Source organism: Periplaneta americana, chromosome 15, assembly GCF_040183065.1.
Source record: "Periplaneta americana isolate PAMFEO1 chromosome 15, P.americana_PAMFEO1_priV1, whole genome shotgun sequence".
Classification (NCBI taxonomy): Eukaryota; Metazoa; Arthropoda; class Insecta; order Blattodea; family Blattidae; genus Periplaneta; species Periplaneta americana.
The window spans coordinates 92,355,780-92,381,122 of NC_091131.1; the positions used below are offsets into that span (position 1 = coordinate 92,355,780).

Here is a 25,343-nt window from a genome sequence, read left to right on the forward strand (position 1 = left end):
CTATGATAATGGACAGTGTCTATAAATGCCATAATAATACATTGGAATCTTAAATATATGAAAGTGTTCTAATTTGAAACAGTATAATAATATATTGAGCTCTCTTCCCCACTCTTCCTTTAACAAATTGGAAACTTAATGTATTGTTGGTCATCTAGTTAATTTGTGAAAAATATCTTTAAACAATTCAAGAATCACCATATGCTTTAACCTCATTTTCTTTGGCACACAACAATATTAATGAAGTCTTCAATAACACTTTCATCATAATGCTTCCACTCCCATTCATCTAATTTTCCTATAGTCTTTCTCCTAGAAGAGCTGTTTATTCCTTTCTTTGAAATTTATATAAAGAATCAATATACACCTTCCAAACTATATACCACATAAAAAGTTAACTGAATTTTAGTCGCTGTGTATATTTTAGTAATTATTTATTAAGTGATGCAAATGAGTTTGGATCAAATTGGTTTAAAATTTATTTTTCTTTACTTGAGGATCTAGTTGAGAGAGAGTCTGACAAGCACATATAGTAAATATTAATTTCATACGTAACTTCTCACTATCAAAGAAGAAATATTTAAATGTAACATATTATTAAATATAATTTTACTTGTAATAGAAGATGTAGGCGTACCCTATTTCAGTCAGTTCTAAATTTGGAGTTCTGAGTAAACTAGTTCTTTAAATTAAGGAAAAAAACTACATATGAATATGCTCCTATGATTTTAGTTACGTTTATAATGTGTAATTTAACATTTAGCTCTTTCTGATAATTTATGAAAACTACTTTTTGTGCGTCTATTGTTTTCGATTATTTTTACTAATGTATTGTTAAAAAAATATTATTGTTATATACTAGTTATGGTTATAGACAATGAAACTTAATAAAAATACATTGTTCCGATATATCCAAGTTCCCATGTAATAAAACTATTGGGAATGAAAAATGCTAAAAAACTAATCTAAATACATTATTTCGATATATTGATATCCACGTATCAGTACCTATATACGAGGGCTATTCATAAAGTAACTTCCGTTTATTTTTTACAAACCTGTGAATGACGTTACAGAATTGGGTTACAATACATTTGAAAGTCTACACTCTAGTTTATTTTTCCACATAGTTTCCAGTCACATTGAGACACTTATCGTAGCGTTTGACGAGCTTTGAAATTCCGCAATCGTAGAATTCGGCCACCTAAGACTGAAGCCAACCTACGACACTGGTTTTCAACTCTTTGTCATCGTCAAAGCGCTTCGAGCCAAGCCACGTTTTCATGCGCATGAAGAGATGGTAATCGCTAGAAGCCAAATCTGGGCTATAGGGAGGGTGATCCAATACTTTCCAGTTGAACTCTTGTTTGGTCACAGTACGACACGCTGTATGCGGCCGGCCGTTGTCATGCAGGAAAATCACCTCAGATCTCAACATGCCATGACGCTAGTTTTGAATGGCCCTTTTCAAGTTTGTTAGTGTGTTACATTAACGCTCAGCATTAATTGTGGCATTCCTCTCCAAGAACTCAACTACCAAAATTCCTTTTCTGTCCCAGAAGACAGTTGCCATGAGTTTCCTCGTCGAAAGTGTTTGACGACACTTTGTAGGTTTTTTCGGGGAGTGAGTATGGCCCCACTGCATTGATTGAAGCTTTCTTTCTGCATTCACATACCACACACAAGTCTCGTCTCCTGTCACAATCTGATCGAGAAAAGCATCATCTTCTCTTTCGTAACGCTCAAGAAAGGACAGTGCTGCTCCCATCCGCTGAGCTCTTTGTTCCTCAGAAAGGAGTTTAGGCACCCGTCTGGCAGAAAGTTTCAGCTACCCCAAATCTTCGGTAATCACTTTGTACAGAAGAGTACGACTAATCTGTGGAAAATTCTCACTAAGCTCCAACATGGTGAACCTGCAGTTTGCTCTAACCCTTTCGTCAACCAAACGAATCAGATCTGCATTCACGATACTCGGTCGACCACTTCTCTCTTCATGATGGACAATGGTTCTCCCATTTTTGAACATACGGCACCATTGTCTTACACCACCTTCACTCATTAAGTCTGGCCCATAAACTTCACAAAGTTGGCGATGGATTTCACTAGCTTTACAGTTTTTGGCCACAAGAAATCTTATTACAGAATGTACCTCACACCTGGCGGGACTTGTGATTGCAGCACACATTTTGACAGTACGTGGCTCAGAGAGGAACAAAATCACGACCTTGACTCTACCGCTGCTCGACGCGTACTGCTTCAAAGTACACTCCACCGCAAGAGTGGCGCCACTGTCTCTGTTGTTACACATGCTATACGAAAACGGAAGTTACTTTACGAATAGCCCTCGTAATAAAGAACCAACTTCCATGAAATAAAGTGCAAATATTATACAGTTACTTGAGTTGGTGTACATTTCACTTCCAATATTTCAAGTACTATTTTATTAAGGTACTTTTTATATCTCAATTGCTTCTTCATGTAATTTTGATTAAAGATACCGCAGAACATTAAATTCATATTTGATATGTCCAGGAGCTGTCGATAACAATATTTATGCATATTGCTTGCTTAATAATTTAACAGTTCTATAATTAAATAATACGTATAGTTTGTTACCTGTACTAGGTACTGATTTTTCAAACATCATTTGTTCAGAAATACTTCCATATTAAAATTGGCTGCTATGAATATGGATTTAAAAAAAGAGTACTGGTACTGGTAACCAGAGTAATACATTAACCAGCCAAACTGCGTAATGTGAAACGAATTAGCTCTTGTTGAATTAAGAATATAATTTTAAATATAGATATGAGTTAACCACAGATTTTATCAATTTGGATTATTATGAAATATCAATTCAGCTTGTTGAACAACCGTTCTCTGTACATATGGGCACAATATATACGTGTAATTTTTTGACAGCCTTTATCTCATCTAGGTCCTCAGTTTATGCAAAGATGGAATGAATTAGAAATGAAATAAATATACCATAAATTGAATTTCATTCCACCTTTGTAATTTAAACATACTTACTGTAAAACATAGTCTTTTCCCCCCTCATTTCTTCCTACTTGTTAGTTATATAAGACAGCCAAAAGTTCAAAATAATAGTTCCTATGCATATGGTGCAAGCTGTCAGAATGCATTTTTTCTTTATTTTATTCTTTAAATGCATGAGTTTTGTTCTAGGTTTTCAATATTTTTGTAGAGGCGATGCTATACCTTACTGTATATTTTTTATGAATGTTACAACAACATGGCAAAGATTTTTCTCATGAGCATGGTTATGTTGCAGAATTATTTTATTTGTTGGTTATTTATTTGTTACCTAAGACTTTTGTGAAGAAAGCGATTCATAGTACAAACATAGAAATGGAATTTCCAATTCTTAAGGTGTATTATAACTATCTACCAGGGCCATAGTGAAAGGCTGGCAAATTGGGTAGCGTTGTTACCATGAACATTAACTGCACTTACCATGAAACGAAAGTACCAGAACTGGTAGACCTACTTAAGTTATCCTTCTTACAGGAATTCAAATTTTACTAAACCAGCAAAATAACAACAATGTACCAGTGTTTGTTCGGAATCTCGCCAAAATTTCTGTCTTCAATAGAATTCACATATTATTATTCATTGTAGAGATATCGTGGTATGACTGGATATTTATATTTTAAAATTTCAAATAAAACTTTGTTATGTTTCATGAATATAAAATTTTTATCCTTTTATCATATTACTGTATCTCGATGAGTAAAGAAGGAAAGGAATAGTCAAAGACGAATTTAATTTTGTGCACCATTTTGCCATGCTATGGCCCTGTTACCTCCATATTACTTCACTGGATTATTATTAATGTGGTTACGAACTTCTGAATGATATGTTTACACTGTAATTTTAATTGTAATTCAGACACGATAAGATAATTTTCTTTTTTAGTTGGTTATTTAATGATGCTGTATCAACAACTAGATTATTTAGCGTCGATGGGAATTTGTGATAGTGGGATGGTATTTGGCGAGATGAGGCTGAGGATTCGCCATAGATTATCTAACATTTGTCTTATGATTCAGGAAAATCTCAGAAAAACCCGAACCAGGTAACCCCAAGCGTGAATCGAAGCCTGAGCTCAGCTCTGGATCAGAAGGCAAGTGCCGCTGGCAACTGAGTACGCCAGTGGCTAAGATGATGCTACAACAATAGTGGATGGTGATGAAATGAAAATTTAAGCGAAAGGCAGAGGAACATACTTTATGTTCTTTCTTAACTAAAAACTTGAAATCAATTAAAAATAGCGCAGGAGGGTTTTCACTTCTTCCTCTTCTCTTAAAGTATTCGGGTGCTATTCACAGACATTTCGCAGCAAGCGCTACGAGCGTACTAAGCTAGCCCCGGCTATCCACTGGTTACTAGTACAGAATTAAAATCATATCCTATCGTTAACACTGGTTTATGAATACGAAAAGCGCTGATCATCCACTGGAAGCCCGTGCTAAAAATGTCTATGAATACGGCCCTTCCAGTCTACAAAGCTCTGACTGAATTATAATCTCTGAAGGAAAGCCTATTACAGTATTTCTTATCTAAAAGACATCTAAGAATAAAATTGAAATCTAAAACCTTGAACACCATATCCTTTTCTACAGTGATAAATGGATGTGCCATTGACAAGGGAAATCTAAGTATTTGGTAAAAGAAAACTTGCTGTCGAAATTTGTTTCAGTTTGACGAGAATCCATGACATAAATGACTGCGACTGAGACATACATGAATTGAAACAAACCTCACAAAATCTATGTAGTATTATGAAATAACGAGAAGTAGAAGTAAGCTTAATGGACTTACAAATCTACATCAATATTTTATGTTTAAATTTAATTTTAACTATTTACAAGAGAGATAAAATAATAATACAGTGGAACTTTGATTATCGTTAATTAGTCCCTTCCCCAAATAAAACCAGTCATATAAAAACATCTTTCTTTTACATAGGTTATAACTTTGAACAAATCTTTTATAGGAAATACGAGTAACATCCCTTAGCACTATACGGTAATTATTGAAACTTTGGTATCCTGCCACACACGACACTGACATTTGACTTGCGTTATTTCATGATCAAATGAAACTCAGAGACGGAATAACTTCACAGATGATTTTTTAAGGTAATCAATTAATTGACGTGAATTTTAGGAAAACAACAAACAACTACGGTACATTAAGAAGTTTAAAGAAGTATTAAATTTTGTTGTATTTTGTCTTCTCTTTCTTAATAATATACCGGTACTGGTACGTGATATTTTGAGAAGAATTTATAATGTATTAATCACTTATTTCTTATGAATTTTCTTAATTCACATCATGCAAATTAGTGACTGATGCCCTTTCAAAACAAATGGATTCAAATATACAAGCTGCACAAATTACAATTCCACTCAAGAAACATTTCACACAAAATTATCTGTTACATTCTCAAGAGTTGTGACTATATCCTGTAGAGGGATGTTGAAATGTATATTGCAGCGCTGTCAGTAACTGAAAAGAAAATAAGCGAGTTTTCGTAAAGTCGAGGATCAGTGACAAGATAGGTTGGTTTGTACAAGCTTTTAGTGTCTCTTGCACATATGTTTTTTGGTAGGTAGGTAGATAGATAAAGATAGATAGATAGATAAAGATTAGATAAGATTAGATAGATCGGTGGGTGGGTGGGTGGGTAGGTAGGTAGGTAGGTAGGTAGGTAGGTAGGTAGGTAGGTAGGTAGATACTACTGGTACTTAGATAAATTTATCATGGATCGTTGAAAAGAAAGGAACATTTACCCTAGACCTGCGGATAAGGGACTGCATCCGTGGCTGCTAGCGGGTATGCTTTCTTTATAAAACAATAAAAGTGGTACTACTCTGAAAAATCTGTCTTACTGTTCAACACAAATTTCACAGGAATTTGAACTGATATTTCTAGAATGGAGAAACAGTTATCTTGCCTTTCAGATAATTGTATTCCTTAACGATTTTAAATTTGTGTAAATGTACTGGTGATAGTACATTTTGCATTAGATTCCATTCACTTGCCGAATTCATTGCCAATATGTGTCATGATGTTTTCTCCAAATTTATCTCCTCAACATGTCTTCATAATTTGATGAATATTGTTATAACAAGTCCGTGAATTAACGTTTAGTAGTAACTTAAATGCAATAATTATGTGAAACTATTATGTTACTTATTTCGAGAAATCTCATTTTTATATTACCATTAATGTCTTATTTATTGGAAATGTATAGAAATAATTCTATGTTTCTAAATATAACTTTGAAATATAAGATAACATGAGCCATTTTTAAGACACCATTGAACAGTTTTTAGGGAATCAGGCAGAAGAGTATACCGTTCTTGATTTAATGACAGTCTTCATGAATTATTTTCACGTTTTTATTATATATTCACTCACCAGTTGGCTGATAGAGATTATAAAATGAATTTAGGCCTATCATAATTAGAAATTTAAAATGGTTCCTCAAGAAAATATCCCATTGTAATGAAAACAGTTTATTTATGTCCTTTGGATGTTAAAAATAATGTATACAGAGTGTTTCAGAAGAGATACTCCTTACTTACTTACAAATGGCTTTTAAGGAACCCGAAGGTTCATTGCCGCCCTCACATAAGCCCGCCATCGGTCCCTATCCTGTGCAAGATTAATCCAGTCTCTATCATCATATCCCACCTCCCTCAAATTCATTTTAATATTATCCTCCCATCTACGTCTCGGCCTCCCCAAAGGTCTTTTTCCCTCAGGTCTCCCAACTAACACTCTATATGCAGGAGAGATACTCCTAGTTGTAAATATTTTGCTGTGTAGTAGTACCGATAATTTTTGAGTAAAAACGTTCATATGAACATGTGTTATGCTCATGTTAATGGATGTGGATATACAGTTGTCTGAATCTGGCGATGCATGCAAAGCAACTCTGATGTGTGAGCAGCATATAGAATATGATTAAGAAGCAGTTATAACCTGAGGCAATTTGGTGTGAGAAGTGTTGCTAAGAATGCCACATATCTTAACACATGCTGAGTAGCTATCCTGTTATGGTGTTCCTTCACGGTTTTTTGTAATGGAAACGCTGTTGCTGCTTGTAGAGTCTAAGTTTGCTAACCACAGAGGAGTAGTGGATTCAAGAGTGTTTATTATTGTCTGCAAGAAACTGCGTGAGACTGGTACTGTTACCAATAGTCTAAGGTTACCAGACATCCCCGTTTCTCGGGGATAGTCCTCGAATTTTGCTTTTTTGTCCCCGGACAAAAGTTATCCCTGAAATGTCCCGGGATTTAATAATTTTGCCCCGAATGTTTCCGGATTTTCAATGTTGATAATTATAATTTTATGAAAATGCTGTTGAATATCTCTCAGTGCCTGCTGAATTCATTTACAAGATAAGATAAGTATATAATGTACCGGTATATTGCTGAGATCTCCTCTAGAAAGAGAAAGATTTGAGGAGACTGTCCATTAATTTCGTTCAAATGTAGATGGACTTGATCTGATGAATATGATTTATTTGACAAAATTTCTTGCTTGAAGAAATATGTGATTTCAGACAAAATAACAAAGTGGAATGAAGAAAATGTCACACTCTGCTGATAATCGAGTTAAATTTTTTAAATTTTTCTCTGAGAAAATGATTCCCTGTGCACAACTCCAGAAGTTCATTAAACTATCTCTGTCTTCCTAAGAGTAATGATACAGTGGAAAGAGTTTTTCTTCCCCTTGATGAACATGATGAATGAGTTTAGAAACTGTTGGAGCAATGCTTGCTATCTTAACCAACTTCAACATGACCTGTCAGGAGCAAAATTGGGATCCAGAGAAGACCTACGTAAAAATTCGCAGTTCTGAAGAATACCAGTAAGTTACCGTATATAGTGTAAGTAGTAGTTAAGCAGAATTAATATAATGAATATTTTAGTGTATAACTGGAATGATTATTTTAATTCTTTAAAGTGAGTAAAACAATGTTAGTGAACAGCAAACTAAGAGAAATGTCAAAATTTATACGTCAATATCCATCCCCAGAAATTCTGAATAAAATCTGGTAACTTACAATAGTTATACTGCGTCTGAAGGTGCACATGATGAAACAGAACAGATTCTTCAGTTGATAGAATATACTCCTACTACAAGCACACAGAGAATTTCTACATCTACTCTTCACATGTACGAATATGACGAAAAATACATGAGCAAGACTATGTCCAATTCACATACAGAGAATGCAACACCTTCAACCAAGAGATGAAACAAGTCGATTGGAATCTTTAGACAGATAAATGATAATTTCGAAGTAATATTATTAATACTGTTTACTAATGAAGCTACCTTCACCTGTGATGGTATTAACAACACCCATAACTCACTCGGTGGTCCAACGAAAATCCACATGCCACTGTAGAAACAAATTTCCAATATTGATTCTCTGTAAATGTGTGATGCAGTATGATCAGTAATCACTTGGTTGAGCCCGTTGTGTTACCAAATTGTCAATCAGGGTCCATTTATGTATAATTTCTGCATAAAGAGGTTTCATTGACTGCAAAGTGTCGTTTGTTCTTTCAACATGATGGAGTGTCTGCACGTTGTAGCCATCAAGTGAAATAATATCTACATCGCACTTTCCCTGAATGATGGATCAGCCATAGTTTTCCTATTCATTGATCACTAAAGTATCTATTCCTCATTTCCTTAAATTTTGGTTTGTGGGTATGGATGAAAAGCAAAGTCTACTAAGAAAAGAAAAAATACGAGAGATGATTTAATTGCTCACATTCTTGACAGTGCTGACTTCATAAAAAACGAAAAACATGTATTTATTTAGAAAGACACTCTTCCAGCTTTCCCAATAACGGGACTGCCTCATTGGACTAAGCATACCAACAACAAAGTGAAAACAAAATTGAAATTAGACAGGAATGATCACAAAAGAGAAAGTAGGGAATGAACAGAAAAGGGAAATTAAGAACAGGAACGATAATAGCATATAATAAACATATTAAACAAACAAATCAGACGTTCAAACAAAAGTTCTTCCTTTTTAGGCAACAAAGTACAGGTGGTATTTTAAAATGGCAAGCGATCCTCTGGTAGCAGTAAGTCTGGTGGAATGGCAAGCATGTCAATTCGCTGACAGAATCCCTCTTGAGAGATGCCATGGACTCTTCGTGTAGAGTGGGACCTTTCTTCCTCAAGGCTACGGCAATCATAGACCTGATTTTGTGATGTCTAGAGATACACAGCATCTCGTTGAAATAACAGGCACCCAAAACGTAGCCAAGAGTTTCAATTTCATTAACGTAACGACGACAGTGATTTCCATCTTGAGACCTTCCTTGTATAGCACACAGCAGACAAACATTAGCTGTCATTTTAAGAGCTTGTCTCCATTCACTGTTAGTGAGACAATCAAGTTATTGGATCCATTTATTGGCGGGAGTGAACTCCTTATAGAGGATGATGCCTTTCCCTTTCTGATTTAAAAAGCACCAAGATTGAAATGCTCGCTCCCTGAGCTCTTTTCTCAATTTTTTCACTTGAAGTTAATCAGAAGAGATGCTTTGAAATCTAAGTTTATTTAAACAAACCACTAGAGCTACAAAGTGCATTGATGTTGGTAGTAGGATTTTTTGATCAGTTACCGGTACTATAAACTATTTTGTGCTTTATCAGTCAGTTTTTTTATTTATTTTATTGGGTTATTTTACGACGCAGTATTAACATCTAGGTTATTTAGCGTCTGAATGATATGAAGGTGATAATGCCGGTGAAATGAGTCCGGGGTCCAGCGCCGAAAGTTACCCAGCATTTGCTCGTATTGGGTTGAGGAAAAACCCCGGAAAAAACCTCAACCAGGTAACTTGCCCCAACTGGGATTCGAACCCGGGCCACCTGGTTTCGCAGCCAGACGCGCTGACCTTTACTCCACAGGTGTGGACTTTTATCAGTCAGTAAATACAAACATTGATGCATTTGTCATTCTTTAATACTTCTAACTGAACTGTCAGTGTCAGTTATATGTGTTTTGTCAGTCAATAAATACAAACAATAATGTATTTATTGTTCTTTAATACGTCTCAGAATAGCTTTATACGCAATATATTTAAATACTATAACTGTACTCTGCATCCACTGACAATTTTGAACACATATTTATATGAACTTTTTTACACCGAATTATCTATAGTACAACATACCAAAATATTCACTATTTCTCTTTAAACACTCTATATATGACATAACTTCTAAATTGCCTTCAAATAATTTACCTTCACTTCAAGTACAGTGAGTCCCAGCAAACATGTCCGGTCTTTCTACCAGCTGACCAGTATCAGGTTCCCACTGCTACTGCCACTGCTGACACCCATGAACTCACGGTGCTTCACCAGATTAAAACTTATTTACTGTGTTATATTAATAAATGTAATAAGTTTTAAAAATTGGACATCCCTGTTCTATGATTAACCAACTAAAGATGATGATTCGACTATTCTCATGAGTTTGTCTTCCCATATCTGCATGGCTGGTGAATGTTTAGTTTAGTTTATCACTCCTGTCTGGTGTTTATGTTATCTTCCACGCATCAGCTCTTATTATGTATGTACCAAGAGAGAGAGGGAATGAAGGAAAGAGATATAGAATCACCACATGAAAGTTGCATGGTTGGTGAATCCCCTCTCCCAAAATTAGATATATCGGTCTGTCTGCAGTAAAGGCACATGGTGAGTCAGCTAAAAACAAGTACAATTTATTGCGTTGTATTATGTTTTGAAATGATTACATATTCAGTCCTGAGGAGATCATCGTGCTAACCACGTGATATCTCCATTATGGTTGGATGATCATTAACGTGTGCTGAGGCAAGTGGACGTGAGGCCAGCAGCTGGCTGATCGGTCTTGCCCCTTTATGGGCTGTCGCATTATGAATAAACATATTCAATTTGTGAACATATACGCATTTTGAAAATATACAAACAAAAAAAGAAAAATCGAATGGCAGAACAAGGGAAAGCTTTAGACATAAATTTCCTGGCCACCGAGTTCATGTAGAAAAGCAGTAGGTAGTAAATTTAGTGAATAGGTTTAATGAAACAGATCCTGTGAATAATTGAAGTGAATTAAGTATCACATATGATGGTCAACACTTCCAGCAGCTACTATATGGAGGGTGAGTACCGAATGTTCTTAATACAATATAGTACGTAAGTTTTAATCTGGTAAAGTGTCATAAGTTTGTGGGTGCAAGCAGCGACAGTAACAGGGGGGACCTGCCACTGGTCGGTCAACAGAAACGCCAAGAACATTTGCTGGGATGCACTATGTAATCACTTTCTAAGATAATAATTTGTATATGTGATTAGAATTAAATGTACTACCTCCACAGTAATATTGAAATAAATTGGAAATCACTGATACTCTATCGAAAAAAATGAATATCCAGATTTTATAGATGTTGAATTTGGATTTGAATAGGCAGCTTCATAGAAAATATACTACCGGTACCAGTGACTGAAAGGCTCTGAGAGCATCAGAATATAGAATACATTACCATATAATAAATAAAAAAGTATTGGTATGTTATATAAAAAATGATCTTCTATTCTGCAGGAACCACGATTTAATGTCAAGGTATAATGCTGCGGTAACACCTAATGTACCGGTAATGTAATGTAATATATTTGTCGTTAAGCATTTCTTCCAGCGAGTTGATACTTCACATATTTTGTGGTCACACCTAAAATTATGCATATTTCTTACGTTCTGTCTACCGGTATTAGTAATGCGAACTTTCGAGATTGTTAAGAGAAAATGTTGGATTATCTGACATGGATTACTGATATTAACAAAAGTGCAAGATTTTTTAAATAAGAAAATGACATGCGTATATACAGAGTTAAACTACATGTGTTTATTTACTATTCTTCAGGTGTATAAATTGTGACACAAAGGCTGAAATCTACATGCCAGTAGGCTTATACACAAATACTGTAGTTAATTTTTTTTATTGTATGCTATAGTACATGCTTCTCTTATAAAACAGTGCTGTACCGGTAAATCTGTTACCGGTAGTAGATTCAATTTAATTGAGCTTAAATGTTTGTAAAGAAAAATAAATGTACGAATTATGAATAGGCATGTGTATCATAACGTTTTTGTTAATATAACCCAAAAAGAAGATAGGCCTAGGTATGAATACAAAAAAAGTAAATATTTGTAGGTCTATCTGGTATAGTGATGGAGGTAGCAAATGCTTTAAATAATAATCGTTGCTCTTACTGCATAATAATAATAATAATAATAATAATAATAATAATAATAATAATAATAATAATAATAATAATAATAATATAATAATAATAATAATAATAATAATAATAATAATAATAATAATAATGGTTCTGTTAGGTTTCGTAACAAGCTGTTTTTTACGCGATTAGGGGAAACGCGGAAATTCTAGTTGATGCAAGTAAAGCGATTGGGTTGGAAGTAAATCCCGAAAAGACTAAGTATATGATTATGTCTCGTGACCAGAATATAGTACGAAATGGAACTATAAAAATTGGAGATTTATCCTTCGAAGAGGTGGAAAAATTCAAATATCTTGGAGCAACAGTAACAAACATAAATGACACTCGGGAGGAAATTAAACGCAGAATAAATATGGGAAATGCCTGTTATTATTCGGTTGAGAAGCTTTTGTCATCTAGTCTTCTGTCAAAAAATCTGAAAGTTAGAATTTATAAAACAGTTATATTACTGGTTGTTCTGTATGGTTGTGAAACTTGGACTCTCACTTTGAGAGAGGAACAGAGATTAAGGGTGTTTGAGAATAAGGTTCTTAGGAAAATATTTGGGGCTAAGAGGGATGAAGTTACAGGAGAATGGAGAAAGTTACACAACACAGAGCTGCACGCATTGTATACTTCACCCGACATAATTAGGACCATAAAATCCAGACGTTTGAGATGGGCAGGACATGTAGCACGTATGGGTGAATCCAGAAATGCATATAAAGTGTTAGTTGGAAGGCCGGAGGGCAAAAGACCGAGACGTAGATGGGAAGATAATATTAAAATGGATTTGAGGGAGGTAGGATATGATGGTAGAGACTGGATTAATCTTGCTCAGAATAGGAAACAATGGTGGGCTTATGTGAGGGCGGCAATGAACCTCCGGGTTCCTTAAAAGCCAGTAAGTAAGTAATAATAATGGTTCTATTTAACCCGGCAGAGTTAAGACCATAGGGCATTCTCTAATACTAATAAAAGGAGTAAAACTACGATACAAAGAACAATATATGGTATAAGGACATTACTGATTGACAAACTGAAGAAATGTCATAGATAAAAGAAGACGGCTTTAGTCAGGCTTGAATGAGAATCAATATGTTCATGCTCAGACAATTGATACTGGTACCGGTACCGTACTCTCTTAGAATTGTAATCTATTGCTGAGTTCTATTTAATAGACTTCATAGTACTGAACATTGATAAACTAAATTATAATTGGACAAATAACTGTATTTTTCACTTACTTCTTTAAGATACTACTGGCAATTCTAGACTTAAAAGTTAAAGTTTGGCTGTACATTTATCCTGCTATCTCAGTTTTAGAGCTCATTTTTACGTCACTTTGTGGAATAGAAGGAAACAATAATATAAAGCACAGTGCGTAACAAAATATATACTATCTGAAAAAGTTATCAGTACTACATTAAACTAAAATAACTTAGTGTAGTAAGATGTAATATACCGTATTATTTGTATTTCCAACATTTATGTTTAAAAACATTATTTTACTAAGGTGATACGGATCTTTCAGGTTACCGGTAAGTTAGAAAAAATACTTGATCATGTAATTCAGAATTTTGAAATTTAAAAAATAACATGGAACCTTCTCTCACAAAATAGATGTTATGTAAACTGTATTAGCTTCTTGGATTACTGCTGACCAACTGTTCTACTAGAAGTATTGGACTTCATAAAGAATGAAATGAAAATCTTACAATTGCATGTCATAGAATCCAAAATTCTTTTAAATATGTTAAACATAAAATATTGTCCTAAAACGACATGCATGGATTTTCTGTCAGCATCCAGTTTTATCCTATTAAATGTTATGGAAACTCATGTCTTTAATTCCTTAATATATGAAAAATGGTAGGCCTACATTCTACTGAAGTTCATTGCTAGTAGGGTTGAAGAAACACAAAACCAGAGCATGATCGTCACCTCAATTCAATCGACAACAGGAAATGTTTCAATCGCTAAGAAACTTATACTGTATTTAATATGGACACAACATTATTTATTATAGACACCACATCAGTATCACTTATTTATTGGTGGGCCTACTTAATATGGACAGGGTTGGACACTTCAGTAATATGCTTTATCTTATTGATCACCTTCTTATTTAGATAGATAGATAGATAGATAGATATTTATTAGCCTTAGGAAATACAATGATTTCATGGCATCGTCAGAGTGAATACATAATAAATATGCGGTTACATACATGTTTTTCCAACATACAAGATGTCTACAATAATATACAAATAATATACAATCAATACATTCAGTAATGAAGTCAATTCTCCACAGTTTTCTTCAGACCATTACTTGTACAAGGTTCTTGGTTTCCTTATCCTCTTGGGCAGTCTCACCCCAGACATGAATCAGATAGAAAGGAAGAGCAGTAAACACAAAAGGAGATACTAACTACTGTAAGCTAAATTTGGAGTGCTAAACTAAGATACTCATTGACAGTAAAAGGCATGGCATGGGTATTACATTATTACTGGTAACATTTATTTTAGCGACAGACCATGGAAGTCTGTGTATCACCACTCATACTCCTCAGAACTGGGAACAGAAGAAAGGAATTTTCTTTCTGAATGACTTAGTGAAATTCACTGCAATTTACATTTTTCTTATTATACCGTACTGTATCTGCACAATAATTGTATTTACTGACTTATGTGATAGTCTTTTCCTTCTTCTGACCGCTAAGTATTCATCAAAGAAAATACTCTTTCAACGTTGTCATTATGCCCAGGTACAGAGAATAAACTTCTATGATTTTCAGCAATTCTGAGTACTGTTCCACACAAACATAGCTGTGATAAAAATTTATCCATATTTTGTGTGAAAGTATATCTTTAGAACTTTCCTCTTTGTTGTACGATAGGGTGATCACCTGGTCAAAGAGAAGCCTTTCATTCAGTTTGCAAGATGCAGTTTGCATCCACTTGAGTATCATTTGGCACTATTCCACAAATTATTGCAGTTTTTCAAATTTCTATCTGACCACATTCAAAATCGCAGACTTCCGGCCTGGACATTCTTTATACACCATAAAATATCGGACTGTCGGCGAAATTCACGGCATATGACAACCCTAATTGGCAGTTAAGTACAGATATTTGGCAGAATGGAGATAGATCTATTGGTGTAGCAAATTAATATACCGTACTTTAGGAAAAAACTTATTTATGAAATTATTCCTCTCTTTTTATGATTTAAATTATTTAATTTTCTTGACAAACCAGATGACAAATATATCAGTAACGTTATTTATAATTATTACAAAACACCACTCTATTGAATAAAATGTTTGGGGTATATTTCTGTTGAGAAATATCTAAGGAAATGATCCTGGACGACGACTTTGCATATATTCTGCATGGGTAAAGGAGTAACGAGTGAACCAAAAGAAAGTTTCTGTTCCATTCGTCCTTGCCAGTCGAGTGGTTACAAGACTTACAAGTACCACACTTGGCATTAGATCCTAAGTTTAAGGGTTAACCCAGCCATTTGATTCATAAGCGTTTCTTTCTTTAGAAGAGACGTAAAGATAGGGGCCCTACGTCTTACATTTATGGTGTGTGGAAGAATATTCGTCTTCAAAGAGAAGAATCTACATAAAACTTAAGAGTTAGTATCTTGTCCATTGAAACTCATTTATGTCAGTCACTATTTATTTTCTCCTTTCACTCTTCAATATGGAACATTTACCACTACTTTATAGGTGCCCATTCACGAAAAATATAATTATTATTGTTGCCAGCCTAGAGAGACATGAAAGGTTTCAGTTACAGTACTAGTACAATTTCCCAAGGTCAGTATTTTTTTTATTAAGTAGGCCTAATTTTAGCGATAAAACATAATGTCGAATTGGTGAGAATTTTCGAAGTATGAGTCCCGTGCCGTGGCGTCACAGTCTAAGGCATCCCGCCTAGGACTCGCGTTATGGAATGCACGCTGGTTCGAGTCCTCATGGGGGAAGAAATTTTCTCATGAAATTTCGGCCAGTGTATGGGACCGGTGCTCACCCAGCATCGTGATGCACTTGGAGAGCTACGATAGATAGTGAAAATTCGGTTTCGCAAACCAGCTATAACAGCTGGGGGAATCATCGTGCTAACCACATGATACCTCAATTCTGGTTGGATGATCGTCCACCTCTGCTTCAGCATGTGGACCTGAGGCCAGCAGCCGGGTAGTCGGCCTTGGCCCTTCATGGGCTGTAGCGCCACGGATTTACTTTTTTTTTTTTTTTTTCGAAATATGAAGCTGATACGTAATTTCAAATTATTTTAATTTCGATTATTTATGCAAACATAAAAATTATTTTAGTAATACATTTAATTTTTATACACTGGTAGCATTTCCGTCATGTAATTATTAAGACTCTTTTCCATTTGAGAACATTTCCGATGGATAACTTAGTACCATGTTTCACAAGGGTATTTTGAGTAGCCTACCATATTTAACAGTGTCATAGTGTAAAGCATCACTTAAATTTCGCGGAAATGTGTTTTAATGTGAAATGTAATCAGGATAACCACAGGAACACCAAATTGCCAACATTCACATTAGTATAGGCCCTAGTCTATACCTATTGTTGAAGCCTGGATTTCAAAATGGTAAGATCTAAATAGACTAAGAATGGCTGACATGGAATTTTTTTTATCGAAGAACAGCAGCATAGCCTACACATTATGGGACCATCAAAGTGAAACTCAGAGAGGGAAAGATACAAAACTATGAAAGCAATTAAAGTAATGAGCTATTACTTATACTAACCAAAGGGCAGAAGACAATCCAGCAAACCAATGAAAAGACTGCTAGATGAGGTCAACATAGCCTAGATGATGATGATGATGATGATGATGATGATGATGCATTAACCTAGCACAGCCTTATTAAATATAAAACAATTTAAAAATAAATAACAGTGAGAAAATATATTGTATTATTACTGGTCATTTGGTATCTAATATTGTACATTTGATGATGTCATTCGCTCTCTTACACTCAAATACTTAGCAAATTATTGATTATGTTATGTGGTACCAGTACCTAATGTTAGAGATAATGTACTTCCAGATGAAAGTTAACGTAGAAAAAATAATTAGAAAGGGATCACTCAGGGCTTGAATAAATATTGATTTTTAATTTACATTTTTTTTTTGCACTATATCCATTGGATTTGTTTATCAATGAATGCTTGTGATGTCAATGATTGTTGCAATGATCTAATGATGACTGTTCAGTTTTGAAACGATTTTATGAAGCAACTGAGCGAGAGATTTATGCAAACAAAATGAATATGATTTAATATTCATTCCTGTACACTCAGAACATTATGGGCATGCAGGAGATTGTGCTAGAGTTCAGTGTAACTATCAAGATAGAACTGACGAAATTTAAACGAAAGTGAAGAATTAGATTCGACCAATATAATTTCCATCATCTGGTTAGTGGAATAAATCTTACGCACTTCTATATTTTTTACTGTTGTTATACACACTGCTCTGATAGGAGAATGGAAGAAATCCAAGTTCCATAACCATTGGCAATAATAGCAATATACACACTAATCACTATGTTACTTTCAGATCTTAATTTAATTTATTTATTATTACAATACCCCACCAACTTAAAACAGAACTAACGATCTCTGAATTGATAGAGGTCATTAAATTTGATCTTATTACGACACTACAAGATCGATATAACTTAATTTGGGTTTATAATATTATTTTTCTTTCTCTTTCTATGTTGTTTTCTTTTTTCTTCCTTTTTTAATCAATAAAATTACATATTCTCCGCTTCCAGGAGAAGTTTCTGATTCAGTGAAATGTTAGTAATGTTTGACAGGAACATGCCCTGTACCTGTTTTTGAAAGATGGGACATGACAGTTAAGCAGCAGTACTGGTACTAGGAACTACAGCATTATGTTGCCAATTTGGGTGACCATGTGAACAACTAATGAGAACTACCAACTGACGTTAAAAAATTCATTGATAATTGACGTGAAGTTTTAAAAGAATGCAAAAATCGACAGAGAATGAAACACGATATGTATTAATGGCTGACAATGCTTGCACAAGAAATGGCATCAAGAAAGCTATCGAGCACTCACCACGTGGGAATTGTAAATTTGGCAACTCAACCATTGTTACTATAGCAACAGACTTTCCACACTATGTGGTATTCTGTTGTCTTTCCGATCGTAGAGCTATTGTCACGTTCCATCTTTAGGAAAAACAGGTATAAATCAATACAGTATCACTCAGAAACATCAGACTTACAACCCGATAAGTCTACTGAGCATTGATGCATCGATGAATTTCATCAGTGATTTTAAGAATGGTACCAATAAGCTATAATGGATTTTCTGAGGACTTCAAAAATTACTTGATAAAAGTATGATAGGCTACCATCAAAGAAATCATTCATAAATTTAAGAACGTTTCCAAAGAGATTTTCTTTTAAGTATGCATATAATCTTTGTCAAAAGACATCTTTCTTAAGAAAACAAACAGAAGGAACTGCAAAAATTGCAATGTTAAATAGAATTGTATGAAAATGCTTTAACACAGTGACGTGTGAAATTTAACTGGCAGTTCCAAGGAAGGATATGGAATGACATCGCCACATCAGCATGAAGAAGACTTTGCAAGTGATATGAGACAAAAATATGTAAACTGTAGAACTGAATTGAAATGGCTTTATGGTTATAACTCAAATGCATTTGAAAATGTAAGCAATTTTTAAACGAGTTTCAATGGAAAAACTCTCTGTACATCACCCACACGAAATATGCCTGTTCTTAAGTAGGCTACTGGTATGGCTTTTGTGGCAGTGAATATTAAGCTGCTCAACATTGTTTAAAACCCAATAAACAGTAATTATGTCTGTACAGCTAGTATGAAAGAACTGCCAATAGACGAAGAAATCTTAAAACAACATAGGTTAAGTTACACTTTTAAGTGTTTAAGGTTTGAGCTGTCATCAATTCACAAGTTATAAACCAGGAATTACTTTTCATTTTACCCACATAAGCTTTGTTTTCTTTTTCAACAGACACTATTAATTATGTGAAGTACCATAAATAAAATATAGTAATTTCTATTATACATTAGGATCTTCAACTAGATTCACCAAGTGTAGCCAATAAACAAGACTTTTGTGAAGAAGAGAAGTCAAAAATGAGTCCTAAGATGGTTTTCAATGACATGAAGATTGTATACCGGTACCCCGGTTTGTAAAAACAAGAATTGTATATTGTCTAAGGATCTCAACCATTATAAATATGGAATAGTAGGCATGTTATGTTGCACAAAACAGAATATAGAAGAATACAATATTATTATAGTACCGGTATCTGGAACTTCAGATTGATTACTGGTATACATCATCATTGCAGTTGGATAGCGAAGTCAAGCAAGACACAAGAAAGGATATTGAATACGTACTTATCAAACCCCAGAAAATAAAAGAGTAAAGTTAAAAAAGGGAGAACATAGATAACCTCAATGTTAATTCGCATATCGTTAGAAAAAAGCATGAAGAGCAATTTAGTAAACTTGCTGTGTTCGTATGGAGTTTGTACTTGAATCCTTCTTCCTGTAGATGCATTATTCTTCATCCCATTCTTATATTTGTATATACATCATCTAACAGTTTGCTCTTGGCTGCTCCCTTGCAATTTCAATATGAAAAATACAGTTTCAACATAACCCTACTAATCTCGTTAACTGTCCAGTTTCATATCGCACAAATGTTCCCTAATAAAGCAGTCCCACTGGGTTACAATATTCTTTTATTTACTAAGAATGGGTCCTATAAGTATAATATGTTTCTTGGTCCTTTGCTAAATTATTATTTTATTTTTATTTCTGGGTCTTGATCAGCTCCTTTCCTGACCCTGAGCTTTGGAGAGACCATTTACTTTTGAAGGTAAGGAGACATAATATGCTTCTTGTTGTTGCTTTCTTGCTGCATGAGTACGCCTTGGGTGATTGGTTGTTTAGTGGCTGCATGTTGCACTGCTTTTCTTGGAGGATTTTTTTGTTTCACATTGACCTTATACAAATTGCTATAGTATTTATCAGATTTCTCTTTGTTACATCCTTTACAATCCCATGTCCAACATTGCGTATAAAATAAATTGTTGATCTATTGTAATATGATCTGTGGTAATTATATTTAATTTTATATACCGGTACTTAAGCAGCTTGTAATCTAAGACGAAGACATATACATGTCTGTGGAATAGAATTCAATAGATTTGCAATGCATTTGAAAACATTAATAAAGTGCGTGAAGTCTTTATTTGATTGTACTTGGAGTAAAGTGAACATAACATTTAGATTTCGATTTATCTGTCTAACCCTTCCCCTTTTCCATACCTGTCCAATGTCTTGCTGAGTCAGACTTTGGTATAAAATTCAGGGACTCCTACTAGGTACCGGTACTGCTCACAAGATGTGTTTCGTTTAGAACTGGTAATTGTATAATTAGGCCTACTCAGGGAGTGATACGTTACAATAGATTCCTGTTACAACTGCATTGGTAATATGGATGATCGTAATATTGATAATAGTGAGTTACAGAGGAATAATATAAATTAGAAAAGTAATTTACTTTCGAGATAACCTGCCCTATCACTATATTTTTCGGCTACCAGTACATATTCTACTTTTGTGTTCTTAGAATTCTATAAAACTGAAGTCCTAGTCATTCGTGTAATAAAAGACTGGTATTTTCTCTAAAACTTTATTCCAAGAATTGTCATAATGAAGGATTTGAAGGTCGCTAGTTCCTATTCAGACAGAAGTGTGGTACCTATCAAACAATCTGCTGTAAGTTGACCAATACGTTACTAATCGAAGTCACCCGGAAATGACTGTTACCACCATGGTAATTATTTTGCCTCTAAAATGTGTTTTTATTTCTGATGAATACCAGTACGTTCCATTTTCTGAAGCACACATCTGAATTAAGATAATTTAATTTACATACACTACTAAGCCTATTCTGTTATAATAAATAGTATCAAGCACCAGATTTATTTATTCGTTTATTTTATAATAATAATAATAATAATAATAATAATAATAATAATAATAATAATAATAATAATAATGAGTTACGTGAACTGTAACATTTCAGTAGGTATCTGAGTAATGAAAGTCAGCGACAAGTCTGAATCTATTGATAATGGATGTTTGTTGAATATTTTAAATCAAATGCTTATTACAATCCAAGCTAAAGATTAAAACTGTTTAAAAATGAGTGGTTATAATATAAGTAACTATGTAATTAAAACAATAATCATAAATTGTAAGCAAATAATATGCTCTGAAACATAATTATGCCATTGAGATAATGACAAAAATGTCACATAAAATTATGTCACCCCAGAGAGCAGTATGATATATTAATAAGGTGATTTAATCACTCATTAGTACAGATAAATGGAAGAGCATCTTTAAGATACCGGGAATCTAATTTTGCAGAGAAAAATTCTCGGACTGTACACGAATTAAAAAATTCGAGAGAGTTTTTTAGCAAAACAAGTGTGACAGATAATTCTAGATTAACTATTTGTGATAATTTGTATTTCAACTTATTTTTCCTTCTTTCTTGGTAAATAACTTGGATATAAAATGCTTTCATCAAATGAATTAGATAATATGCACAATCACTTGTCATTGTGTGATATTCTAACTTTTAAGCACAGTAAAGCACTTTCTCTTACCTGTTACTGAAAAATACACACTTTTCTTTCACTGTAATGAAATATGCAGTGCATATGGGCCATAAAAAAAGTCTAATTAGAATCATGTCCATTAGTAGTGATCAGACCATTTGTCTTATGCATGCTTCAAAGAACTTACCACACCTCACTGAGAGAGTTTATAATTAGAAAGATTACAATAGATGAGAATTGTTATTAGGACTATTAACCGCTTTATAAAGCAGTACAAATTTTATTTATTGTTAACGAAATAGAGATTTAGATGCAAAATCTTTGTTTATGTCTTGTAACATAGAGTTTTCCTATAAATTAATTAAACTTAGAGACTATACTGTCCCATGCCAAGAAGTTCGTTTATAAAAACTTAAATCAGAATTGATGAGCACTAGAATTAATAGTTTCAAATAGCTGCTTCCTCATAAAAGTACATCAGTGGGCTTTTTAATGTCAAAATACCATTTCCAAGAAAATGTAGGCCTATTGATATTCGCTATATATGCTACTATCCCGTTGAATTAATTAAATTACCTTTCTTATTCAACAAAAGTGACTTAGCAATTTTAAAATACAGTTTATATTTAATTCCAATACACACCATTTATACAGAAGTCATTACTGTCCTCATGATTTTATTTAGCACGCCATTGTAGTGTAATCAAAATCTCTGTCTCTGTGATAAGAGACATAATGTAATATTCTGTATGGAAGGTAGGAATTTTCTTTATACCGGTACCCCAAATAATTGCATAACCGATGTTCTTAAAATTTCAGTATGCCTTCTGAAGTAAGATTTCATCAAAATTTGTTAAACAGTTTTGTAAGAACTCTCTAAATGTTTCCAAATGAGAATATCTCACAATGGGATATATCATGTGTTCACTATTACTGTATATACGTGGGCATATTTTATATTAAAAGTATAAAATGACTTCCTACCTATACAGTTGTTTGGAGTAACTTCTGTAAGTCACTTCAAGTGATTGTTGTCATATCCGTTTTTTGTGCAATATTGTAACTTCCTACTTTTGTACAAAACATGTGAACAGATGAACACCAGTCACTTGTAACGAAATTAAGAAATGGTATGAAGTTACACTAGCTGGTAAAATGTTCTGCAGTTGAATGAATGTAAAAAGTTCGTAGTGTATACTCCTCATACTTTGTAAAAAAAAAGGGGGGGGTGAGGGGGGGGAGTACTTAAATCATAGCTCGTGTTATCTGTTTCAAAGTGCGTCTAATAGGCTTGGCTTAATATGTCTAATGAAAAACTTGGCTCTGCACATCCATGCACAATGCTTGAATATATCAAAACCTAGATTACTATAAAATGATTGATTTCTCTGTCCACTTTAATCTGTTTTCAGATCAAATAGTTGATCGCATATGAAATATTACTATGTTAATCTATTTCAGTTTAGGTTTACAAAATCCTAAAAGTTTCACATGGATATTATATAAATTTAATTTCAGTTACTTACAGAGATATTAGCATCAACATAACTTTGAAAAGAAAGTTATTTTTAACAAGACATCGGCAGTAGTCTATATTTATACATGGTGCTTAATCGAAAGTAAAATTTCCGCTTTATTTCTTTTCTCTGAAACAACTTCTCTAGTGTCATTTATTTCCTTCAGGTATCGTAGCTAGTTACTTGTAAATACAATAGACTTTTTATTAAAATCTCAGGCCATGAGTTCTACCTGCTTCCCTAATGAGATAAATACAATTTTCAGTTTTTATGGTGGTCAACAGGAGATAGCTTACTAAGATGGAAGAAGTAGACATAATATATTTTATACCAGAAAAATACAACAATATAGATTTGGAAAATGCTTACACAAAGAAATTAAATTCCGGTACAGAATCTCATTGTACTATACGAATTATAAGTTACTACAAAGAATACATTTCCCTTACATATTACCGATATCTAAGATCAAATTATTATCTTCGTCAAGAAAAGCAGAAGAATAAATATGTACAAAATAACTGTATTTGAACAGTAACGCTTATAATAAACTATTGGAAGCCAATTACAAAATATATTTCTTGTTGTTGACAACTTACTTTTTTGTAGGTACCAGTACATAAAACGAAGCAAATTAAATGACATGGTTACTTTCATGAGCACATTAAAGCTAACTCAATAACTAAACGAATGAAAGTTATATATTTGACACAGAGATTTCCTATAAAATTAAAGACATCCGTAAGTTGAAGTATCTTTCTTTCTGAAATTTGTCTTTCCCCTCTTCCTCCTCCTCATTCTCTTCTTGTTTTCAAGGACAAAATTGGCCTATTTTCTTTTTTCGATATGGTACCGGTATTATTCTAATTACTTGTATAAATTAAAGACATTTCTCAACAAATAATACTGGAATACCTAGCCAGATACCTTTTGAATCGTAATGAAAACTCGTAATAATCTTGAACTCCAAATTGAAGCGGTCAAGTTTCTATTCCGTCTTTAATTTATTTTTGTATTAAAATTTATGAGTTTTTTATTTTGGTTATATGTGTACCAAAAGTAATGTAATAATTGATTTGAAGTTTAATTATTTCATCTTATGACGTAACATGTCCGTTTACATGGTTGGCAAACAATTAATTTGTATTTAGAATAATACAATTAAAATCGTTAGGTTTATCATCCTACCACAAACAATTTGATCCTGTGTTTGTGTCCTTCCTGTCTGAATGTCATTTTATATATAAATGTAAACTGCATGTATTTTGTCTTGTGCATTACTTTCGTGAGTGACATGTCGTACTCCTGTATGTATACTAAATAATTTAAGTACTGGTATGGCTTGTAGCTGTAAAATCCTTTTTTTCAGTCCTATACTTCTGCTGTATTCGTGAGGAGAAGAAAGATGGAGCTGAGCGAAGTTGTACCAGAAATATCTCATTGTTTCCTTGTACTACGTGTAAGGAACTAAGTGTAAAACAATTGAATTCCTCATTGAAGAAAATAAGTGGACTTGAGCATATTATTTTCACATTTGAAACTGTTCCAGGTCTAGAGGGTGGCCCAGGGGTTGGTCCGGGGGGTGAGGACCTCATCACATTGGAGGCTGAAATCACTGAGCTGCAAAGAGAGAATGCCCGTGTGGAGTCTCAAATGCTGAAGCTGCGGACAGACATCACTGCTATGGAAGCACATCTTAGGCATGGAGACAAAGTGAGTAGGCTACCAGTACCAGTATGCTAAAAAAACTGCTATATTTATTACTCCAG

At 33.8% G+C, this 25,343-nt stretch overlaps 1 protein-coding gene across 3 annotated transcripts in view; it reads left to right on the plus strand.

The window, feature by feature from the left end:
• Positions 1–25,343, plus strand: part of LOC138715199 (platelet binding protein GspB) — a 1,124,434-nt gene that overhangs the window by 1,087,265 nt on the left and 11,826 nt on the right. For all 3 annotated transcript variants that reach the window (XM_069847835.1, XM_069847836.1, XM_069847837.1), the window contains one exon: positions 25,124–25,287. In XM_069847835.1, the coding sequence (XP_069703936.1) occupies positions 25,124–25,287 (164 nt within the window). The remainder of the gene's footprint in view (positions 1–25,123; positions 25,288–25,343) is intronic.